Source organism: Rhinoraja longicauda, chromosome 11 (assembly GCF_053455715.1).
Source record: "Rhinoraja longicauda isolate Sanriku21f chromosome 11, sRhiLon1.1, whole genome shotgun sequence".
Taxonomy (NCBI): domain Eukaryota; kingdom Metazoa; phylum Chordata; class Chondrichthyes; order Rajiformes; family Arhynchobatidae; genus Rhinoraja; species Rhinoraja longicauda.
The window spans coordinates 53,877,487-53,899,280 of NC_135963.1; the positions used below are offsets into that span (position 1 = coordinate 53,877,487).

Consider the following 21,794-nt stretch of genomic DNA (forward strand, 5'->3'; position numbering starts at 1 on the left):
GTGCTCCAAAAGCAGCGACAGCTCAGTTTCCAAGTGACAGATTGCCAGATCTTGAGTCTGCATATGCAACGATAGTCACAGGTAGGATATTTTTGCATGAACATGCTGCACCACGGAGAGAGAGCATGTAAATGCGTTAACAAGCTGCAAAGGCGTCTGGAGTGAGGGAAGGCTTCAAAGATTAAACGATTCTAGACTATGCAATAGCAAGAAAACCAAAGTAACAGGAAATAAAAGGTTGTGCATGATTAGGGCGTGGAATTCATTGCAGGGGTTGTAACTGAAGCAGACTTGATTGTAAGGGAGCTTGCTGGGTATCTGAAGGGGAACCATTTCCATGGCTGTGGGGAGGTGAAGAACTTCTCTTGCTTTGAATGAATGATACAGCATGGAAACAAGCCCGTCAGCCTACCGAGTCCACGCTAACCATCGATCACCCGTTCATATTAGATCTATGTTATCCCACTTTCTCATCCACTCCCCACACAGTCGAGGCAACCTACAGAGGCCAACTAACCTACAAACCTGCACGTCTTTTGGATGTGAAGAAAAAAGAGCACAAGGAGGAAGCTCACGCGGTCAAAGGGAGAATGTGCAAACTCCAGACAGATAGCACCTGAGGTCAGGATTGAACCTGGGTCTCCAGTGCTGTTAGGTAGCAGCTCTACCCGCTGTGCCACTGTGGTGGTAAGGATTCAATGGGCCAAATGACTATCTATAGTTCAATAACCAGTGGCTCCAAGCAAGCAAAATGCCCTGGCTCAGCTTGGGAGTATTGTCACATCACATTCACACTACACGACTGGTGGGTACGTGATCTCTGATCTTGTCCAGCACAAGACTAAGGAGTAGCTGGTGGACTTTAGGAGGAGAGGAACACCCCTGTGCTCATCAATGGTGTGGATGCGCAGTTTACCAGCGAGTACAAATACCTGGGAGTGTACCAAGACGGTAAACTGGACTGGTTCAGGAACACTGAGGGACAGAGAAGGGGCTGTACTTTTTGAGAAGGCTCCGCTCCTTCAACGTTTGCAGTGAGATGCTACAGATGTTCTACCAATCTGTGGTAGCCAGTAGCATCTTCTTCGCTGCCGTGTGCTGGGGCAGCAGGGTGAAGGCTGCGGACGCCAACAGATTTAACAAACTGATCAGGAAGGCTGGCTCTGTCCTGGGGGCGGAGTGGGATTCATGGGAGGTGGTCTTGGAGGGGAGGATGCTCCTCAAACTGCGAGCATCCTGGACAATACAGCTCACCCCCTCCATGACACACAGGTCAACCTGAGGAGCAACAGACTGGTCCCATCAAGATGCAGCACAGAACGCCACAGGAGATCCTTTTTCCCTGTGGCTATCAAACTGCACAACTCCTCCCCCTTCTGTCATGGGGTAAGCTGAGACTGACCACCGCCCATCCCACCTCCCCCAACCACCTCAATCTTTGCACATCCTCAAAGCCTTTCCACTCCTCACTTTAATTTCATGTTTTATGTATTTTGCATTTTTTTTATGACTGTTGGCAAATTATTCACCTCCTGGGATAAACAAAGTTAAGTTCCATCGTATCGTATTACAATGTTGTGATTCATATCCTTAAAATTAAAGTTTAATTGACCAACATGAATTTAAATAAGATTACCCCCCCCCCCCCCCCCAGGTTCCCATTAAATCTCCCCGCCCCCACTTCACCTCAAAACCAGAGGACATGGGTTTACGTGACGGGGAAAAGATTTAATGGAACCTGAGGGGTAACGTTTTTACACAAAGAGTGGGGGACGTTTGCAATGTTTAAGAAATATTTAGCCAGGTACATGTTTAGGATGGGTTTAGAGGGATATGGGCCAAACGCAGGCAGGTGGGACGAGTGTCGATGGGGCATGTTGGTCAGTGTAGGAAGGGCCTGTTTCCACCCTGTATGACTCTGACTCTAGAGAGAAGAGTCCTGACTGGAAACGCCAACTATCTATGTTCTCCTGAGATGGAGACCCAGAGATGGATGAGTTACTACAGCACTTTGTGTCCCTGTTTGTGTACCGGAGAAGGATGGGTGACGTATTGGGTTGGGACCCTTCTTCGGACTGAAAGTAGAGGGCAGGAAACTGGAGGTCAGAAAAGGCCGGAGCAAAGCAGGGCCGGCCACAGATGACCAAGGAAGGGCGGAGCTCATAATGGCCCGTGCTTGGCCCATGGAGTTTAGTTTGGTAAGTGTGTTAAGGGGACGGAACGAAGGCAGATCAATGAAGGCAAGTTGCAGATGTACCCATGATACAATCAAATAACAGAAAGTACTGAAAATAATAGAACATCGAACAATACAGCACATGAACAGGCCTTTTGGCCCACCATGTTTGTGCCGAAAGTGATGCCCAGCCCATCACTTATCAGCCTGCACAGAATCCATATCCCCTGAATATTCAAGGTATTTATTCACAAAATGCTGGAGTAACTCAGCTGGTCAGGCAGCATCTCAGGAGAGAAGGAATGGCCGACGATTCGGGTCGAGACCCTTCTTCAGACTGATGTCAGGGGGGCGGGACAAAGGAAGGATATAGGTGGAGTCTCTTAAATGGCACTATCCTCTCTGCCTCCACCACAATCCCTGGCAGCACGTTCCAGGCACCTACCACCCTCTGCGTAAAAATCTTTGCCCCTCTCATATTAAAGCTAAGCCTTCTAGTATTTGATTTTTCCCTCCTTGGAAAAAGGTTCTGACCATCTACCCCATCTGTGCCTCTCATAATTTTGTACACTTCTGTCAATTCTCTGCGCATTTAAAATAATATTACATTTGAAATGCACAAGTAGCATTCTGTAATTAAAATGAGCAATGTGGATGGGTAGAAAGTAGCTCAATGTCGGCCTGACCTGGATTAATCAGAAGTCATCTGAAAAACATTGTACTGCAGATGCACTGCTGAAAATAGTAGTGAGATGCAGTCTGCATGGTTTCATAAAGAGGAAATTCTGTTTGAAAATATAATGGAATTTTTGACTATAATAATCAGGGCAGGATAGGGGAAAACCAGAGTCAGTGTACATTTGGAATTTTTAAAGCACATCAGATAAGAGGTGCTAAACAAGATTAGGGATTAACATAATCTTGGAATAAAGATTTGTTAGTTTACAGGAGAAATAAATGTGTAGGACAGAAATGCAGATGCTGGTTTAAACCGAAGATAGACATAAAATGCTGGAGTAAGACCCTTCTTCAGACTCGACTTGAAATGTCACACATCCCTTCCATCCACAGATGATGCTGCCTGTCCCGCTGAGTTACTCCAGCATTTTGTGTCTATCTTCGGTTTAAACCACCATCTGCAGTTCCTATCTACACATTTCTTCCAACTCTCACTAGCCAGGCTTAGTCTTGCACAGACATTGTGGGCCGAAAGGCCTGTTCATGTGCAGTATTGTTTGTTCTGTGTTCTATTATTTTAGTAACTATTTAGAAACAGAAGTCAACCATTCATCCCTTCAACCTATTCTGTTATTTGATTATATTATGGCAACATCTGCAACTTACCTTCAGTTATCTGCCTTTGTTCCATCCTCTTAACTTGCTAAACTAAACTCCATAGACCAAGCAGGAGCCATTATGAGCCCCACCCTTCCTTGGTCATCTTGTTGCCGGCTTTGCTTTGTTCTGACCTTTTCTTACCTCCAGTTCCCTCCCCTCTACTTTCAGTTCGCAGGGTCCCGATCCGAAATATCACCCATCCTTTTTCTCCAGACATGCTGCCTGATCCGCTGAGTTACTCCTGCACTTTGTGCCCATCTTTCTTATAAACCAGCATCTGCAGTTCCTTTCTACCAAAACGAAAATTTTCTTGATAATTGAAAATCAAACAACTGCAAGTGTTGAAAGGTTTTTGAAAAATCATCTTGAATGGTTTCTTTTTTTTTTGCTGCCTGACCCAAGTATTTTCTATTTTTTAAAACTGTATCAGTCTTGATTCGAACTGAGTTAGCAGCTTCTTGAGATAAAATAATCCCAGATTTCTACTCCTCTGTAAAGAAGTGCCACTGACTGTACATTGCCACAAAATGACCGAGCTCTAATATTTACCTCATGGCCCCTTCAGGACTCTGGCTATTATAGACAATAGACAATAGATGCAGGAGGAGGCCATTCGGCCCTTCGAGCCAGCACCGCCATTCAATGTGATCATGGCTGATCATTCTCAATCAGTACCCCGTTCCTGCCTTCTCCCCATACCCCCTGACTATCCTTAAGAGCTCTATCTTGAATACATTCAGAGAATTGCCCTCCACTGCCTTCTGAGGCAGAGAATTCCACAGATTCACAACTCTCTGTATCTCACATGTCAACTCCTTTAATTAGACGACATAACCCTAAAGGTGGCACGGTCTTGAACGGCAGGAACTGCAGGTGCTGGTATACAAACAAAGACATAAAATGCTGTAGTAACTCAGTGGGTCAGCCAGCTCTCTTCCAGATTCCTCCTCCCTACTACAATCAGGCAGAAGGCGGCGAGAGGGGTAGAGTTTAAAGGAGATGTGTGGAGCAAGTTTTTGATTTACACCGAGGGTGGTGGGTGTATGAAACGCACTGCCAGGGGTGGAGGTAGATAAAACTGTGGCATTTAAGAGACTTTTGGATAGGCACAAGGATATGCAGGGAATGGATGGCTATGTGTTGGCACATCAGCGTTGGTCTTGGGATCATGTCAGGCATTGTGGGCTGAAGGGCCTGTTCCTGCGCTGTGCTGTTCTGCGTTCTAAAGTCATCTGGTACATTCAAAATGGAGACAGTCTTTTTGAGCATTCGGGGGAGCACAGGGCAGAGGAGGGGTATTGGAGGTAATGGTCGACATCAGCTACAGTTTCTGTCATGGAAAAGTAGAAATATTACTTTTTGCAAAGATATCCACAGGTGATCCATCAGGTAATAACCATGGCCATCCCTTGAACTGCCAGGCAGCACCTTGTACAAAGACTGCCACAACACGATCCCTGGAAGAAAAATGAAATACAAGATAATGACATTTAAATAGCATTAAAAAAAAACAAAAAACTTCTGGCTCTGGTAGAAACAGGGGCGACTAATATTTTCACCACTCAAATTTCAACAGAAGCAATTCTTTTGATAATTTCTGAGCTTCCATTTATGCTTATTCACTGTAGTTGCCGACGTCCAAACTTCTATTAAATCAGCATATGTAAGAGTCAAGAGTGTTTCATTGAGCTGTGCACCGAAATGGAGCAGTGAAATTCTTACTTGCAGAAGCACAACAGGTTTGTAAACACAGTAATCAATAGATGGGAGGCATGGTGGCGTAGTGGTGGAGCTACTGCCTTACAACGCCAGAGACCCGGGTTCAATCCTGACTACAGGGGCTTGTCTGTACAGAGTTTGTACGTTCTCCCCGTGGGTTTTCCCCGAGATCTTCGCTTTCCTCCCACACTCCAAAGACATACAGGTTAGTTGGTCTTGTATAAATGTAAAATTGTCCGTTGTGTATGTAGGGTAGTGTTAATGTGCTGGATCGCTGGTCGGTACGAACTCGGTGGGCAGGGGGGCCTGTTTCTGAGCTGTATCTCAAAACTAAATTAAAAGATAATATAATAAACATTATAAAGAATGCACAGGACAAAGTGATAGGTTATGAAGAATTTGACGAATGAGTAATTCTGAGGAAAGGGACTCGGAGAGAGGATGAAGAAAATGTTCATGATGGAAATATATGACAATAGCCTTTAACACATGAATAAATAGAATGAAAAAGCTTTGCACAGCATAAATAATACGATGCATGAGAAGGGAGCATTGGATGAGTGAGGATTAGGCTTTAGTGGCTAATGGATACTAAAGCCAGAAGATATATCAAGTTGAGGCATACTGGAAAACACTATTAAAGCAGCTTAAAAAATTATTGCACTGTGATGAAGCCCAGAGGGGAAGCTGACACTTCATCAAACAAAAGACAAGATCCTAAACTTCTCATTCCCTTAATGTACCAAATTCTTACCAATCCTCCATGATTGTTTAAAAAGGTGTGTCAAAACTTAAAAGCCTTTTACACTCATAGCACAGAGGGCAGAGTGGTTGGGCCTGTCCTTCAGAATTCTAGTCTTTGGAGGGTTGGAGACTTCATCACAAGACATAACCACAACCGGCAACTTCATGTGGAACAGGCCTTGACAGAATGGGCCATGATAGCACTTGGCAATGGGCCATTATGGACTCCACCCTTCCCGAGGTCATCTGTTGCCGGCCCTGTTTTGTTCTGGTCTACTCTATCTTTCAGTCCGAGAAGGGTTCAGACCTGGAATGTCGCCTATTCCTTTTCTCCAGAGATGCTGCCCGAACCGCTGAGTTATTCCAGCATTTTGTGCCTGTCACCGGGAACTTCAACCAGTTTGAAAGTTATTGATTCATGATTTGGGAGACAGAATGCAGAGTCTTTTTTTCCCAGGGTAGGGGAATCAAGATCTGGAGGGCATGGGTTTAAGGTGAGAGGGGAAAGATTTAATAGGAATCTGAGAGGCAAGCTTTTCACTCGAATGATGGCGGGTATATGGAATAAGCTGCCAGAGGAACTAGTTGAGCATGTATAATAAAAACATTTCAGAGACATTTGGACAGGTACATGGACAGGAAAGGTTGAAAGGGATATGGGCCAAACGCAGGCAGATGGGACTAGTGTACATGGAATATCTTGGTCGACATGGGCAAGTTGGGCCAAAGAACCTAATTCCACGTTGTATGTCTATACAATTCTAAATCAGATATGATGAAAAATAAGATTGAGAAACTAATGATGAAGTACATTCAATAAGCAAGTGTTTTGAAACAGGTTTTTTGATGATGTTGTGCGAGATTTGCACAGAGATACCTCCTATCCATGAAAGAGAACTGTTAGTTAGACCAAACCTCGCTTCTTTCATCAAGATCTAACACTCTTATTCCAACATGGGTTGAAATTCCAATAATTTACAAAGAGGTGCATTTGGGATATATTTTTCTACTTCCTCTAAGTCCATAAGTCCTAGGAGCAGAATTAGGCCAGTCGACCCATCTAGTCTACTCCAGCGTTCAATCATGATTGATCTACCTTTCCCTCTCAACCCCATTCTTCTGCCTTCTCCCCTAACCTCTGACACCCTTACTAATCAAGAATCTGTCAGTCTCCAACTCATAAAATAGCCACTGACTTGGCCTCCACAGCCGTCTGCGGCAAAGAATCCCACAGATTCACCACCCCCTGACTAAAGAAATTCCTCCTCATCTCCTTCCTAAAGGTTTGCCCTTTTATTCTTAGGTTATAGCCTCTGGTCCTAGACTCTCCCACTAGTGGAAACATCCTCTCCACATCCACTCCATCCAGATCTTTCACTATTTGGTGAGTTTCAGTGAGGTCCACCCTCATGCTTCTAAACTCCAGTGAATACAGGCCCAGTGCCTTCAAACGCTCATCTTATGTTAACCCTATATGTGTGGTAAATTCTTAAGACTAAGTTAACAAGCTTTATATCCACAGAAACCTTCTCTTAAAATACATGCTCTGCATTTATCTCTCCCCAGCCGATGAGACATTTCACAGCAAGTGTTGCAAAGCAACGCTGACTTTAGGCTGATGATCAGTGACGCAGATCGATGCTGCCCTTTTGCTTGCAGCCAAAATAAATAACTTCCTGCATTTGAGACTTCTTGCAAATGCAGTTCTTAAAATGAGAGCTCTAGGCAAAGAACAGGGGTCACTTCAGGGAATTGTGAGCTGAGAAGGATTAACTGTGCTTCTGACCAGCCGTTTGTTTAGCAAATGCCACAATAATTGAGTGTTAAACAACAAATTGTTCACAAAGAAAAATCCAAGTCAGAAGGAGAAAAAAAAACCTTGAAGTCGATAACACAAAGGGTTATTGGTCATGGTTTTAAAGGAAAATTGCTGAAACACTGGACATTTCCCTGCACTTGATAGCAGTAAAATTCTTAAATATGCTTTCAGACCAAGTTAAAGGGCCTGTGCCCATGGAATCCTGCTCCAGGAATAGAGGGTATTAGCTATAGGGAGCGGCTGGGTCGACTTGGATTATTTTCTCTGGAACGTCAGCGGTTACAGTTGAACTGAGAACTGGTAAATAAAGGTATTTTATTTGGTATCATTTGTTTGCATATCATTTGTTTGCATATTATTGTGCTAAAAATGTAGATAAACAGAATTCCACAAATTCACCGCCCTCTGGCTAAAGAAATTCCTCCTCATCTCCATTCTAAAGGCACATCCCTTTTTTCTGAGGTTGTACCCTATGGTCCTGGACTCTCCCAGTACTGGAAATATCCTCTCCACATTCTCTCTATCCAGGCCTTTCATTATTCGGTAAATTTCATTGAGATCCCCTCCCCTCCCCTCCCCTCCCCTCCCCTCCCCTCCCCTCCCCTCCCCTCCCCTCCCCTCCCCACCCCCCTGTCCTTCTAAACTCCAGCGAGGACAGACCCAGGGCCGTCAAATGCTCCTCATACAGTAACCCAATCATCTCAGGGATAATTCTCGTAAACCTCCTCTGGACCCTCTCCAACGTCAGCACATCCTTCCTCAGATATGGGGCCGAAAACTGCTCACTATATTCCAAATGTGATCTGACTAGCGCCCTATATAAAGCCTCAGCATTACATCCTTGCTGTTACGTTCTAGTCCTATTGAAATGAATGCTAACGTTGCATTTGCCTCCCTTACTTCATACTCAACCTGCAAAGCAACCTTTGTGGGAATTCTGCACCAACACTCCCAAGTCACTTTGCACCACCAATATCTGAATCCTCTCCCCGTTTAGAAAATACTCTACACTTTAATCTTTTTCCAGCAAAGTGCGTGACCTTGCACTTTGCTTCGCTGTATTCCATCTGCCCCTTTTACGCACACTCTCCCAGTCTCAGCAGTTCCTTCTGCAGACTCACTGTTTCCCCAACACAACCTGCCCCTCCACTTATCTTCATATCACCAGCAAACCTGGCCGCACAGCCATTAATTCTATCATCCAGAACATTAATGCCTAATGTGAGAAGTGGGCAGCACAGTGGCACAGCGGTAGAGCTGCTGCCTTGCAGCGCCAGACACCCAGGGGAAAAAGCTGGAAGAGAGAGGTCGGAGTGGGGCAAGGACTGGCAAGTGGTGAGGGTGGAGGGGTGTGAGTGGCAGATGGGCGGAATAAGCGACAAATTCTAGAGATGAAAAGGAGCCAAAGGGGAGTCAGATAAGGAAGGGAGAGGTGAAATGTAAAGGCTTGGGATGGATATGGGTAGAAGGTGATGGGAAGGAGGGGATACAAAGGAAATTGGAGTAGAGGGGGTGGGAGATGAGACCAGGAGGAGGCGAATGGATCACTGCACTGTTTGCCGAGGCCTGCTGGAGCTCCCAGTAGCTGGTCATTTTTACTCCCCTTCCCTTTGTTGCCTGACCCTCTGATTTCCTCCAGCACTTTGATTTTTGCTCAAGATTCCAGCAACCAAGCTCTTGTGTCTTCACTACTCCATCCCATAGCCCTTTGTAAGACAACAATTTAAAATGTTACCACCGATTTGATTGTGAGGGGCAAGGCTGGTGGGGGAGTGAACTGGGTCTAACCAGCCGCGCCCTCAAGGTGGGCAGTGGGGAGGTGCCCTGGGGCACAGACGTGGCCGGGCGAGCAGAGGGTCGCCGGTTCACTGAACGATACAGATGAAGGCATCGGCTGGAGGCCCTGCAGCAGCCTGGGGCTCGCCTGGATCGGGTGCCGCTCCGTAAGACCTAGCGCGTGGACTGGACTTTGGGAATGGCGCCAAATCTGGCGACTCGAAAAATAATTTCACTGTGCTTTGCACATGTGACAATAAAGCACTATTTATCCACCTGTGTGTTTAAAAGTACTTATTAAATTGTGATGCTCAGTGCACCTCGACTCCTGATAGAACAGGGTCTGTTGCTTCCAAACTAAAAGCCAGCTGGCATTTAGACTTCCAGCAACAAATGTTTCTCGTGGGTGTCTGGCTGGAATAACTTAGTCGTCCCTACTCTGACGACCTTAGTTTAATTTTCTAAAGAGATTAAATTACATTGGATTATCTTTAAACTCATTTGCTGTGCAGTGTAAAGATCTTTTGCACTTGGATAATCAGGAAAAAAATGTTTAAATGGCTCAATATCTATCAGCTTCCAATAATATGGTTCATAAATAATAAGGGACCTGTTAATAATAAGAAAATGAGAAAAATGGGAAAAAATCTTTTCATTTAAAATAAACTTGACACATTTTTATGGTAAAATGGTTTCTCCTCTGCACCTTAAGGAACCATTTGTACTCTGTACCCGAGAAAAATATTCTCTTTACAAACCGTAGTGAACAAAAACACGGTTTTGTGTGATTTCAGACATTGTTTTCCTATTAGGCACCTTGTAGTTTACATTTAATTTCACCTTCTCTGCTTTCAGATAGCAATTCTTCCCTTATAATGGGCACATGAAGCAATTATGTGATGCGAACGCTTTGATGCAGCAAACATCACTATTTTATATACCTACTATTGTATTATACGGGGTCAAGGAAAGAGCGTTCACGTCGCGGCCATGTTTCCACCAATCATTCCACCACCACACACATGAAGCGCAAGAAGCACAAGTCAAGTCAAGTCAAGTCAATTTATTTGTATAGCACATTTAAAAACAACCCACGTTGACCAAAGTGCTGCACATCTGACTAGGAAAAAAAAGAAACATACAGTGGCAGACGCCATTGTATGCAGATGCCGAGAAGTGTGTTCAATCCTGGCTGAACAATTTCTAATCTTGTGACGTGAACTCGATAAAAAGAAGTATTATATCTCCTATTAAGTACTACACCTACTCTTAAGTACTACACCTATTCTTAGGTATTATACCTACTATTACTGCTGCCATGAATACAAAAGTATGATATTTAACACACTTAATGTTGTGATCTACCTACTATTAGGTATTATACCTACTATTACTGCACCTACTATGAATACAAAAGCATGGTATTTAATATACTGTTAAGTGCTATACCTACTATTAATATAATAGGAAGTATAGGATTTCTTATACCTGCTATTGCGTACTATACGTGTAATTAATATACCTACTGTTATGCTCACAGACGTCAAATTGGTAGTCATTGTAAATTGTTGGCTGACAAAATTTGTGGATCGGGTTGAAAGTTTACTAAATAGGAAGCCCCTTTTAGAGGGTGATTTAAGATGCTGGAGTAAATCAGTGGGACAGGCAGCGTCTCTAGAGAGAAGGAATGGGTGCCTTTAAGAGGATGATTTAAGATGCAACTGATCAGAGTGTTTCTACGTCAGACGTAGGTGCTCTAAGTGCAGTGAGTTCACGTGAATCGTAGCGCTTGCAGCACTGTTCATTTGAAGGGTGGGACCGCTGGGGGCACATTACTGCTCATCTACGTCCCTTGTTAACAGTCTAACAAGCTAAAACCTCTTTACCAACTCTGCAAAATGCAGTGGATGAATCTCTGGACACCAATGTCAAAACAAAATCTGACCCTGTACAAGACATTGGTGAGGACACACTTGGAGTATTGTGTTCAGTTTTGGTCACCCTTCTGTAGAAAAGATGCCACGAAACTGGAAAGAGTGCGGAGATGATTTACGAAGATGTTTCCAGGACTTGAGGGCCAGAGCTGTAAGGGATAGTTGGGCAGGCTCGGACTTTATTCTTTAGAGAGCAGTAGGCTGATGGGATGATTTTGTGGAGGTGCACACAATCATGAGGGGAATAGCTAGGGGTGAATGCAGTCTTTTACCATGGGTAGGAGAATTAAGAACTAGAGGGCAAAGGTATATGGTGAGAGTGGGAAGATTTAATAGGAACCTAAGGTGCTTCTTTTTCACACATGAATACATCAAAGAAGATGCTAGAGGAAGTAACTGAGACAAGTACCATAACAACATTTAAAAGACCTTTGGATACATGGATAGGAAAGGTTTAGAAGGATATGGGCCAATCATGGGCAAATGGGGCTTGCTTAGCTGGACTATCCTGGTCTGTATGAGGACTGTGACTGTGCTGCATGCTTCTATGACTCAACAGCGGCACAGTGGCGCAGCGGAAGAGCCGCTGCCTTGCAGCGCCAGACCCGGGTTCCATCCAGATTGCGGAGAGCTTGCACGTTCTCCCTGTGACCAAATGTCTTTTCTCTGGGAGCTCTGCTTTCCTCCGGCATTCCAAAGACGTGCAGGTTTTGTTGATTAATTGGATTCTGCAAATTGTCCCCAGTGTGCAGGATAGAACTAGCGTACAGGTGATCGCTGATCGGCGCAGACTCGATGGGCCTGTTTCCACGTTGTATCTCCAAATCTAAACTAAAAAGTAGTGGTCCCAACACCGACCCCTGTGGAACACCACTAGTCACTGGTCATGAATGGTGATGATTTAAGCAAACGATACAGTATGAGTGAATGGAGTAATTAGAAAGACATACCAATCTTGCGGCAGGAGTTTAAGGGGCTGGTCTATCACTCGGTAAGGCACTGTAACACTGACGGCAGTCCCTCCCGGCTGTAACTGGTCTTTTCTCCGTTGGATTAGAATCTCATTCTCTCGCTGGCACCCTTGCTTTTTCTTCTCTTCTGACGGGAAAAACCTGATGACAAATGCAACACATAATTAAATGTTATCCCTGCGTCACCTCAGCATTTTTCTTGGTTTTAGTTCATCGTGAGATACAGGACATTAGTTCATCTTTGCATCTACGTTCAGCACAGACATCCCGGGCCGAAGGGCCTGTTCCTCTGCTCTACTCTTCGGTGGAGGCACAAGGAACTGCAGATGCTGGTTTGTCAAAACAGACACAAAGTGCTGGAGTAATTCAGCGCGTAAGGCAGCATCTCTGGAGAACATGGATAGGTGACGTTTCAGGTTGGACTTTAGACTCAGCATTTCTGGTAACTGGGCATTCTTGATCACTGTTCAAAGCATGAAAACATAAATAAAAGCTGAAAACAAAAGAGAAATTTAAACCCATGACATTTTTAAATATTCAATTAAGAGATTGCCAATTTACACATTTGTGGCCAGAGAGGTAGTTAATCAGTAATTAGTGTACACCTTATTCGATGATTTTTCTGAAAACAATGCAACACAATATTGTGAGACTTCACAATGAAGGTAGGTGGCAAGGACTCATTGAAGATAACCCCAGACTGTCTGCATTTAACCACACAGATGTGTATTCAGGTTGTACTTGCTGCCAGATGCCCACATCATAGCACCAATGGCTGATTGCCTCACTAAATTTTCAGGCCAAATGAAACTCTCGTGGATCAAAATCTGCCTCATTCCTTTTTTATGTTGTTTGCTTCAACTAAGATGGAGCTAACATTTGTTTCAATGTTTCCAGAAACATTCTTGGCGTTGTCCTTGCATGTACTGAAGCCAACATCTAATAAGGCACAAGATTACAAGAACATATCCATTTGCAATCTCTGTTCTTTTATGCATTCTTCTAACCTGCAATTCATTGTGATAATGAACAATTGATCAAGAAACATGAACAAAGATTTTGGCTGATGCACTGCATTTGATGAGTTACATTATCTCCTTCCTTCTTAGTCACAGTAATGCAGCCAGCCAGGTGTGCTGCATGGACCAGGTGGGCCGAAGGGCCTTTGCTAACCAAGTTGTCCCAATTGCTTGCATTTGGCCTATGTCCCTCTAAACTCAATTGTACTATAGTACTTTAGTATGGGAAAGCTGTAGGCCCAGATGGTATATCTGGGCGAGTACTAAAGTCTTGTGCCACCCAGCTTGCTCCAGTGCTCACCACAATATTCAACCTCTCCTTGGCCAAGTCCGTGGTCCCTGCATGCTTCAAAAGATCCATCATCGTACCAGTGCCAAAGAATGCCTCTCCAGCTTGTTTGAATGACTATCGACGGGTGGCCCTCACCTCGGTGGTCATGAAATGCTTTGAGAGGCTGATCAAGAACCACATCTGTGCCTTCCTCCCTCGCAATATGGACCCGCTGCAGTTCGCATACCGTCCGAACAGATCCACGGATGATGCGGTCTCCCAGGTTCTGCACACCGCTCTCTCTCATCTTGACAGCTAGAAGGGGGGCTATGTGAGGATGCTGTTCATTGATTTTAGTTCAGCTTTCAACACAATAGTCCTCACCAGACTGGCTGAGAAGCTGCTGAAACTGGGGCTTAACACTCCTCTGTGTGCCTGGAGTTTCTTCCCACAGGCCATCAGGACTGTTAACTCTCATATCACCAGGGACTAATTTAATTTACTGTATTAAAATATTTTTTTGTGTTAAATTTTTTTTTTCGATTCTGTTTTGTAGTTTAGCACAATCCGCAGGCCTTGCCACTTTCATTTCACTGCACATCTTGTATATGTATGTGACAAATAAACTTGACTTGTCACACATACCTAGCTAGGTACAGTGAAATTCTTATTTTTTTGCGTGCAGTTCAGTAAAATCTTCCTGCACATAAGCACATTCATGCTCAAGTTCAAAGCATTGATTTGATTTTTTAACCAGAAGCACAATTTTTTATTTGTCTACGCATTTCTGATCCTGAAATAGCATCATCTTTATACATTTTCATAATTTGCAGAAAAGTTCAGCAAAAACCAGAGAAGGGCCAAGATACTTGGTAAACTCATCGACTCCCACAGCTTCTCAGACAGCACCTCTTCCCAACCTGCCTGGTGTAAGATCGCCATCCCTTCTTTCCCGCTACTCTGTCTCCGCCCCACCTGCTCTCAACACCTGGCCTTCCATCACAGGACATCTGACAGGTCCTCCTTGTTCAGGGAGCACGGCTCGCCTTCCTCTGTGGTCGATGGAGCCCTTGCCTGCAATTCCGCCATTTCTTAATCTATCTCCTCTCCACTCCCGTGAGGCAGAAGATATAAAAGCTTGAAGACACATGCCACCCGTTTCCAGAACAGCTCCTTCCCTGCTGTTATTAAACTTGGGCTGACCTCTCACAAGCTAACGTACTGCCGATCCCCCAATCCACCTCATTGCGGCCCTTGTGCATTTTCTTATATCTGCACTTTCTCGAAAGAAACAACATCTTCTGCATAGTTTGACTGCAATCATGTGTGGGTGATTAACTGGGAGAGCATGCAAAACACAGTTATTCACTGTATCTTGACTCTTGTGACATTAATGAACAGATACCAACCATTGATTTTATAAATTGCTATTTAATATCGTGCATTTACTGAACGCAATCCATCCATTAAAACAATGAGCTGAAACAATTTTAAAAAAGGCTGAGGAGAAATCAGGTCAATTACTATTATTGAGCAAGAAAAAAAAGCAGGAACAATCTTTAATTTAATTACTTCAGTTAATTAAAGAAGCAAAATTACATCTTATTACTTAAAACTAACTCTAGATTGCAATTTTAAATTACAATCAAGCTCAAATGGAAACGATGAACCAGCATTGCTAGCAGACCACATAGGTATGACTTCAAATAGTCAGATTTTTTTTTTAAAGATACCGTTGTGAATAAACAAACATCGACAAAGTAAAGTGATAGAAGTATATAGATAGAAACATAGAAAATAGGTGCAGGAGTAGGCCATTCGGCCCTTCGAGCCTGCATCGCCAATCAATATGATTATGGCTGATCATCTAACTCAGTATCCCGTACCTGCCTTCTCTCCATACCCCCTGATCCCTTTAGCCACAAGGGCCACATCTAACTCCCTCTTAAATATAGCCAATGAACTGGCCTCAACTACCTTCTGTGGCAGAGAATTCCACAGATTCACCACTCTCTGTGTGAAAAAAAACGTTCTCATCTCGGTCCTAAAAGACTTCCCCCTTATCCTTAAACTGTGACCCATTGTTCTGGACTTCCCCAACACCGGGAACAATCTTCCTGCATCTAGCCTGTCCAACCCCTTAAGAATTTTGTAAGTTTCTATAAGATCCCCCCTCAATCTTCTAAATTCCAGTGAGTACAAGCCGAGTCTATCCAGTATATATTTATATACGTCTGGCAGAAGTATATAAAATTATGAGAGGCATACATAGGGTAGATAGTCATAAACTTTCCATCCCTCCACCCCCAAAATACCAAATAGTAGTGCGCAGAGCTTTCAGGTAAGAAGGACAAAGTTTAAAGGAGATGTGCGGGACAAGTTTTTCTTCCACAGAGGGTGGTGGGTGCCTGGAACGCGGGTCAGGGGTGGTGGTGGAGGCTGATATCAGAGTGGCATTTAAAAGAATTTTAGATGGGCACATTAACAAGCAGGGAATTAAGTGATATGGATCACGTGCAGAGGAGATTAGTTTATCTTGGCATCACATTGGCAAGTCTGAGGTCATCCTATTCGGCCCCCCCGACTCCATCAAAACGATAACAGGCAGCCTCCCTCTCCCCATCAGAACTGCCCCCTCCATCGACTCCTTTAAGTCCAGGCTCAAAACCTATTTCTACTCCCTAGCGTTTGAGGCCCTCTGAGGGGGCGCTGTGAACTGTTTATGTATGTGCTGTTATGTTTGTGTGCCATTGTATGTTCGTTCTTAGTACCTGAACTGATGTACAGCACTTTGGTCAACGTGGGTTGTTTTTAAATGTGCTATACAAATAAAATTGACTTGACTTGACATTCAGCACAGACATCGTGGACTGTTCCTGTGTTGTACTGTTCTGTGTTCTTAAGTGAAAAGGCAAAGGATCTATGGATGGCATCCGATGAGCTCTTAACAATCACCAAAACATATCTATGAGATATTTGTTCTGATTGGCATAGGTCCCAGCTACATCCCAATGTTTTATCTAATGTAGTAAAACAAAAAGAAAGGATTGCAAGTACGTTTTTCACCAGCTAAACAATGAAGTGAGGAGTTCCTTGCTACGAAGACATGACACAAAATGCTAGAGTAACTCAGCGGGACAGGCGGCATCTCTAGAGAGAAGGAATAAGTGACATTTCAGACCCTGACCCTTCTTCAGACCAAGGATTCCTTGCTAACCTTGGTACAGAAGTGTGAAAACGCACACCTCCCGATTCAGGGACAGTTTCTTCCCAGATGTTATCAGGCAACAGAACCATCCTATCAACGACTAGAAAGTGGTCCTAAGCTACTATCTATCTCAGTGGAGACCCTCGGACTATCTTTAATTGGACTTTACAGGACTTTATCTTGCACTAAACGTTATTGCCCATATCATGTATCTGCACACTGTGTACGGTTTGATTGTAATCATGTGTAGTCCTTCTGCTGACTAGTTAGTACGCAGCAAAAGCTTTTCACTGTACATTGGTACACGTGAAGATAAACTAAACTCATCTGAACCCTGTGGCCATTTAGGGTGTTGCATTGCAGTCCGTTTACTCAATTTCAGGTGTTCCATTGCTGGGCAGGCAGAGTCATCAATCCCAGCGCAGAATGCACAGACAATAACTCTACTCACTGAGCAGGCCGGGCCGTCAGACCAATTAGCCCTCAGCCGCAACCTCACTGCCTTAGGAATCATCACCAACCTAAAGTGCTGACATAAGCACATCTGACCAAAGATTCTGGCTCCAATTTAAAAAAAACATCAATTTGTACATTTGCTCCTTTCACCACACTCTATAATAATAATAATAATAATAATGCATTACATTTGTATAGCGCTTTTCTAAACACTCAAAGACGCTTTACAGGGTTTACTAAAACATAGAAAAAAAGAAAAAAAAAAGTAAACGAACAGAAAAGGAAAAATAAGGAAAAATAAGGTGAGGTGACGGTCAGTGGTTGAAGGCAGTGCTGAACAGGTGAGACTTCAGTGATGTTTTGAATGTGGTGAGTGAGGAGGAGTCTCTGATGGTCTGAGGTAGTGAGTTCCAGAGGGTGGGAGCAGCGATGGAGAAAGCCCTGTCCCCCCAGGATCTGAGTTTGGTCCGGATGGGGGGGGGACAGGAGGTTAGCAGCAGCAGAGCGGAGGGTACGGGTGGGAGTGTGTCTGTGGAGGAGGTCAGTCAGGTAGGATGGGGCCAGGTTATGGAGGGATTTGTAGGTCATGAGGAGGATTTTGTACTGGATTCTCTGGGGGATGGGGAGCCAGTGGAGCTTGTAAAGGACGGGGGTGATATGGTCACGGATCGGGGAGTGGGTGAGTAGACGGGCAGCGGAGTTCTGGATGTATTGGAGTTTATTGATGATTTTTGAGGGTGAACCATAGAGGAGGCTGTTGCAGTAGTCCAGACGGGAGGTGATGAAGGTGTGGATGAGGGTTTCTGCAGCTGTGGAGGAGAGGGACGGACGGAGACGGGCGATTTAAAAAAAATCTTGTGTTGTCATATGTTATTTACTCTAATTCACAGATACCATCGACACTGCTCTTCACACTGCACTGACCCACCTTGAACACCAGGGGAGCTATGTGAGGATGCTCTTTCTCGACTTCAGCTCTGCCTTTAACACGGTCATCCCGAGCAGACTGGTCACCAAACTTTCCGACCTTGGATTTTCCCTAACCATCTGCAAATGGATCAAGGACTTCCTGACCAACCGTCCCCAGACAGTCAAAATAGGCCCTCACCTCTCCTCCACCATTACACTGAGCACCGGCTCACCACAGGGCTGTGTGTTGAGCCCCATCCTTTACTCCCTCTACACTCACGACTGCGCCCCCACCCATCCCACCAACACCATCATCAAGTTCGCGGATGACACGACTGTGGTTGGACTTATCTCAGAAGGAGATGAGACAGCCTATAGGGATGAAATCCAAAGGCTGGCAGCATGGTGTTCAGTGAACAATCTGGTCCTGAACTCCTCCAAAACAAAGGAACTTATAATTGACTTTAGAAAAACCAGTGGAGATTACGACCCACTCTACATCAATGGGGTCTGCGTGGAAAGGGTACCAGCTTTCAGGTTCCTGGGTACGCACATCGCAGAGGATCTCACCTGGTCTACCAACACCATCACCACAGTAAAGAAGGCACAGCAGAGACTCCACTTCCTGAGGATCCTCAGGAAAACCAACCTGCAGGAGAAGTTCATGTTGTCCTTCTATCGCTGCTCCATCGAGAGTGTGCTGGCATACTGTATAACCACATGGTATGCCAGCTGCTCAGAAAAGGACAGGAAGGCCCTTCAGAGGGTCATCACGACGGCCCAGAAAATCATCGGCTGCTCACTGCCCTCCCTGGAGCACCTGTTCAGCCTGCGCTGCCTCAGTAGAGCAGGCAAAATAATAAAAGATCCATCCCACCCCGGCCACCGTCTGTTTGTTCATCTGCCCTCTGGTCGACGTTTCAGGTCAATCAAATCCCGAACAAACAGACTTAAGAACAGTTTTTACCCCAGGGCCATACGAGAACTGAACACTACCTGTGCACTAGGCAACACCGTTAAAAAATCTTGTACTTAATTTAATTGTATTTATGTATTTATTTGTTTTTGCATTTATTGCATATATGTTTGTACGCACTGTCAGGATTGGCTGTTTTTTAATTTCGTTGTACTCGTTGCAATGACAATAAATGAATATTATTATTATTATTATTATTATATATTTAAAGGATACAGACTCAAGTAGAAATATTCCATCTCATAATATTACAAAGAATCTCCCTTTTTGTAGTTACAATTGTTTTCTTGCTAATATGCTGCATAATTAGTTGGTATTTGTTCATGCTCAAGGAATAGGTCAATCTAGTTAAGAGTTTTAATTTCACACTAAGTGGAGGAAAATGCATTCAAACTTACGGGTGTCATGAGGATTGTCAAAGATGGCGTAGCTCAAAGGATAAGATTAACAAGTAACTCGGAAGAAACATCACGAGCGGCGCAGTGGTGCATCGGGCAGGGAGGGCTGCTGCCTCATGGAGCCAGAGACCTGGGTTTGATCCTGACTTCGGTACTGCCTGTGTGGAGTCTGCACATTCTTCATGACCATCTGGGTTTCCTCCAAGTGCTCCGGTTTCCTCTCTCATCCTCAAGATGCGCGGATTTGCAGATTAATGGTAAATTTCCCACCAGTGTGTAGGGAGTGGATGAGAGAGTGGGATAACACAGAAGTAATGTGAACAGGTGATTGATGGTTGGCATGGACTCAGTGGGCCTGTTTCCATGCTCTATCTCTAAACTAAACTATTCCAGTGTGCACACCACTGATCTAATGTGTATCAAACACTAATTAATGTTCACAGTCAGCTCTTAAGAAGATATCTACATCAAAATATCCACAAAATGCTGGAGTAACTCAGCATGTCAGGCAGCATCTCATGAGAGAAGGAATGGGTGACGTTTCGGGTCGAGACCCTTCTTCAGTCAGTCTGAAGAAGGGTCTCGACCCGAAACATCACCCATTCCTTCTCTCCTGAGATGCTGCCTGACCAGCTGAGTTACTCCAGCATTTTGTGAATAAATACCTTCGATTTGTACCAGCATCTGCAGTTATTTTCTTCTACATCAAAATATCCTATCAATATCATATTTTCAGTTATTTTATTTCATAATCCAGGTGACCCAATTAGAGAAAAATAGCTTGATTATTGCTGTAGAACAACAGATACTAACACTACAACTCAAGAATCATATTCCATATAAAAAATATAACTCAAACCAATAGCACCAAGAAAAAAACATCAGATATCTATTGTCAATCTTTGTTGGTGTTTTGTCATCTACTAGTAATAGTCATAAAGTCCTACAGCACAGAAACAGGCCACCAGGCCCAACTTTCCCAATGCCGACCAAGATGCTCCACCTAGACTAATCCCACCTGCCCACGTTTTGCCCATATCCCTCTGAACCTTTCCTATACAGGTACCTATCCAAGTGTCTTTTAAATGCTGTCATAGGACCTGCCTCAACTTCCTCTTCTGACAGCTCATTCCATATAACCACCAAGTAAGCAGTTCCCTCTTCTCCAAGTAAGCAGTAGGACACAAGAAAAAAAGATGTCTATCCAAGGTTTTAATCCTGCAGACCAGGGAGAAAGAAAACCTTAAAGCTCTGCAAAAGGGTAGCCAGGACTAGGCCACATCACCAGGGTTCATGAGTGGCAGGGGTCATAGGGTCATACAGAGTGGAAACAGGCCCATCGGCCCAATATGCCCACACCGACCAACATGTTCCAGATACACTAGTCCCACCTGCCTGCATTTGGCCCATATCCTTCTAAACCTATCCTATCCATGTGCCAGTCTAAATGTTTCTTAATCATTGGGATAGTCCCTGCAGAGATGCAGCGGGGAAACAGGCCCCCAGCCCAGAGTTCGCACCGACCAGTGATCACCCTGTACACTAACACTATCCTACATACTCGGGACCATTTACAATTGTTACCAAAGCCAATTAACCTACACACACGGAGAAAACTCACGTGGTCACGGGGACAACGTACAAACTCCGTACAGACAGCACCCGTCGTCAGGAGCGAACCCGGGTCTCTGGCGCTGTGCGGCAGCAACTCTACCGCTGCGCCACCGTGCCTCCATGGACTTGGAAAAAAAATAGCTAAGGAAGATGAATTAGAGATTTAAATACAGGTTTTCCACTTATCTCGCTGTGCAGATTTATGTTATCAAATTTCTGGGCACATTCCTTCAGAGATAAAGGAAAATAATCAAACTTTCATTCCTTGGAACAATTCTTACTTCAAATTGTTAGGATCAATATCAGATGTAACGATCTCCTTCACTCTCTGCATCTCAGGTTAATAACCTGTTAACCCCCCCATTCATAACTAAAATACTTGAGCTGCAGTACCTGTGAACCGATGTACACTTCAGGGCTAGATTCGAGGAAGTGAGGAAATGAGGAAATCAATGCTTTTTTCAAG

At 44.2% G+C, this 21,794-nt stretch overlaps 1 protein-coding gene across 1 annotated transcript in view; it reads right to left on the reverse strand.

The window, feature by feature from the left end:
* cdc73 (cell division cycle 73, Paf1/RNA polymerase II complex component, homolog (S. cerevisiae)) overlaps positions 1-21,794 on the reverse strand; it is a 269,047-nt gene that overhangs the window by 16,431 nt on the left and 230,822 nt on the right. Inside the window, exons 14-15 of the mRNA XM_078408040.1 lie at positions 12,457-12,618; positions 4,871-4,971 (exon numbers count right to left, since the gene is read on the reverse strand). Of these exons, the coding sequence (XP_078264166.1) occupies positions 4,871-4,971; positions 12,457-12,618 (263 nt within the window). The remainder of the gene's footprint in view (positions 1-4,870; positions 4,972-12,456; positions 12,619-21,794) is intronic.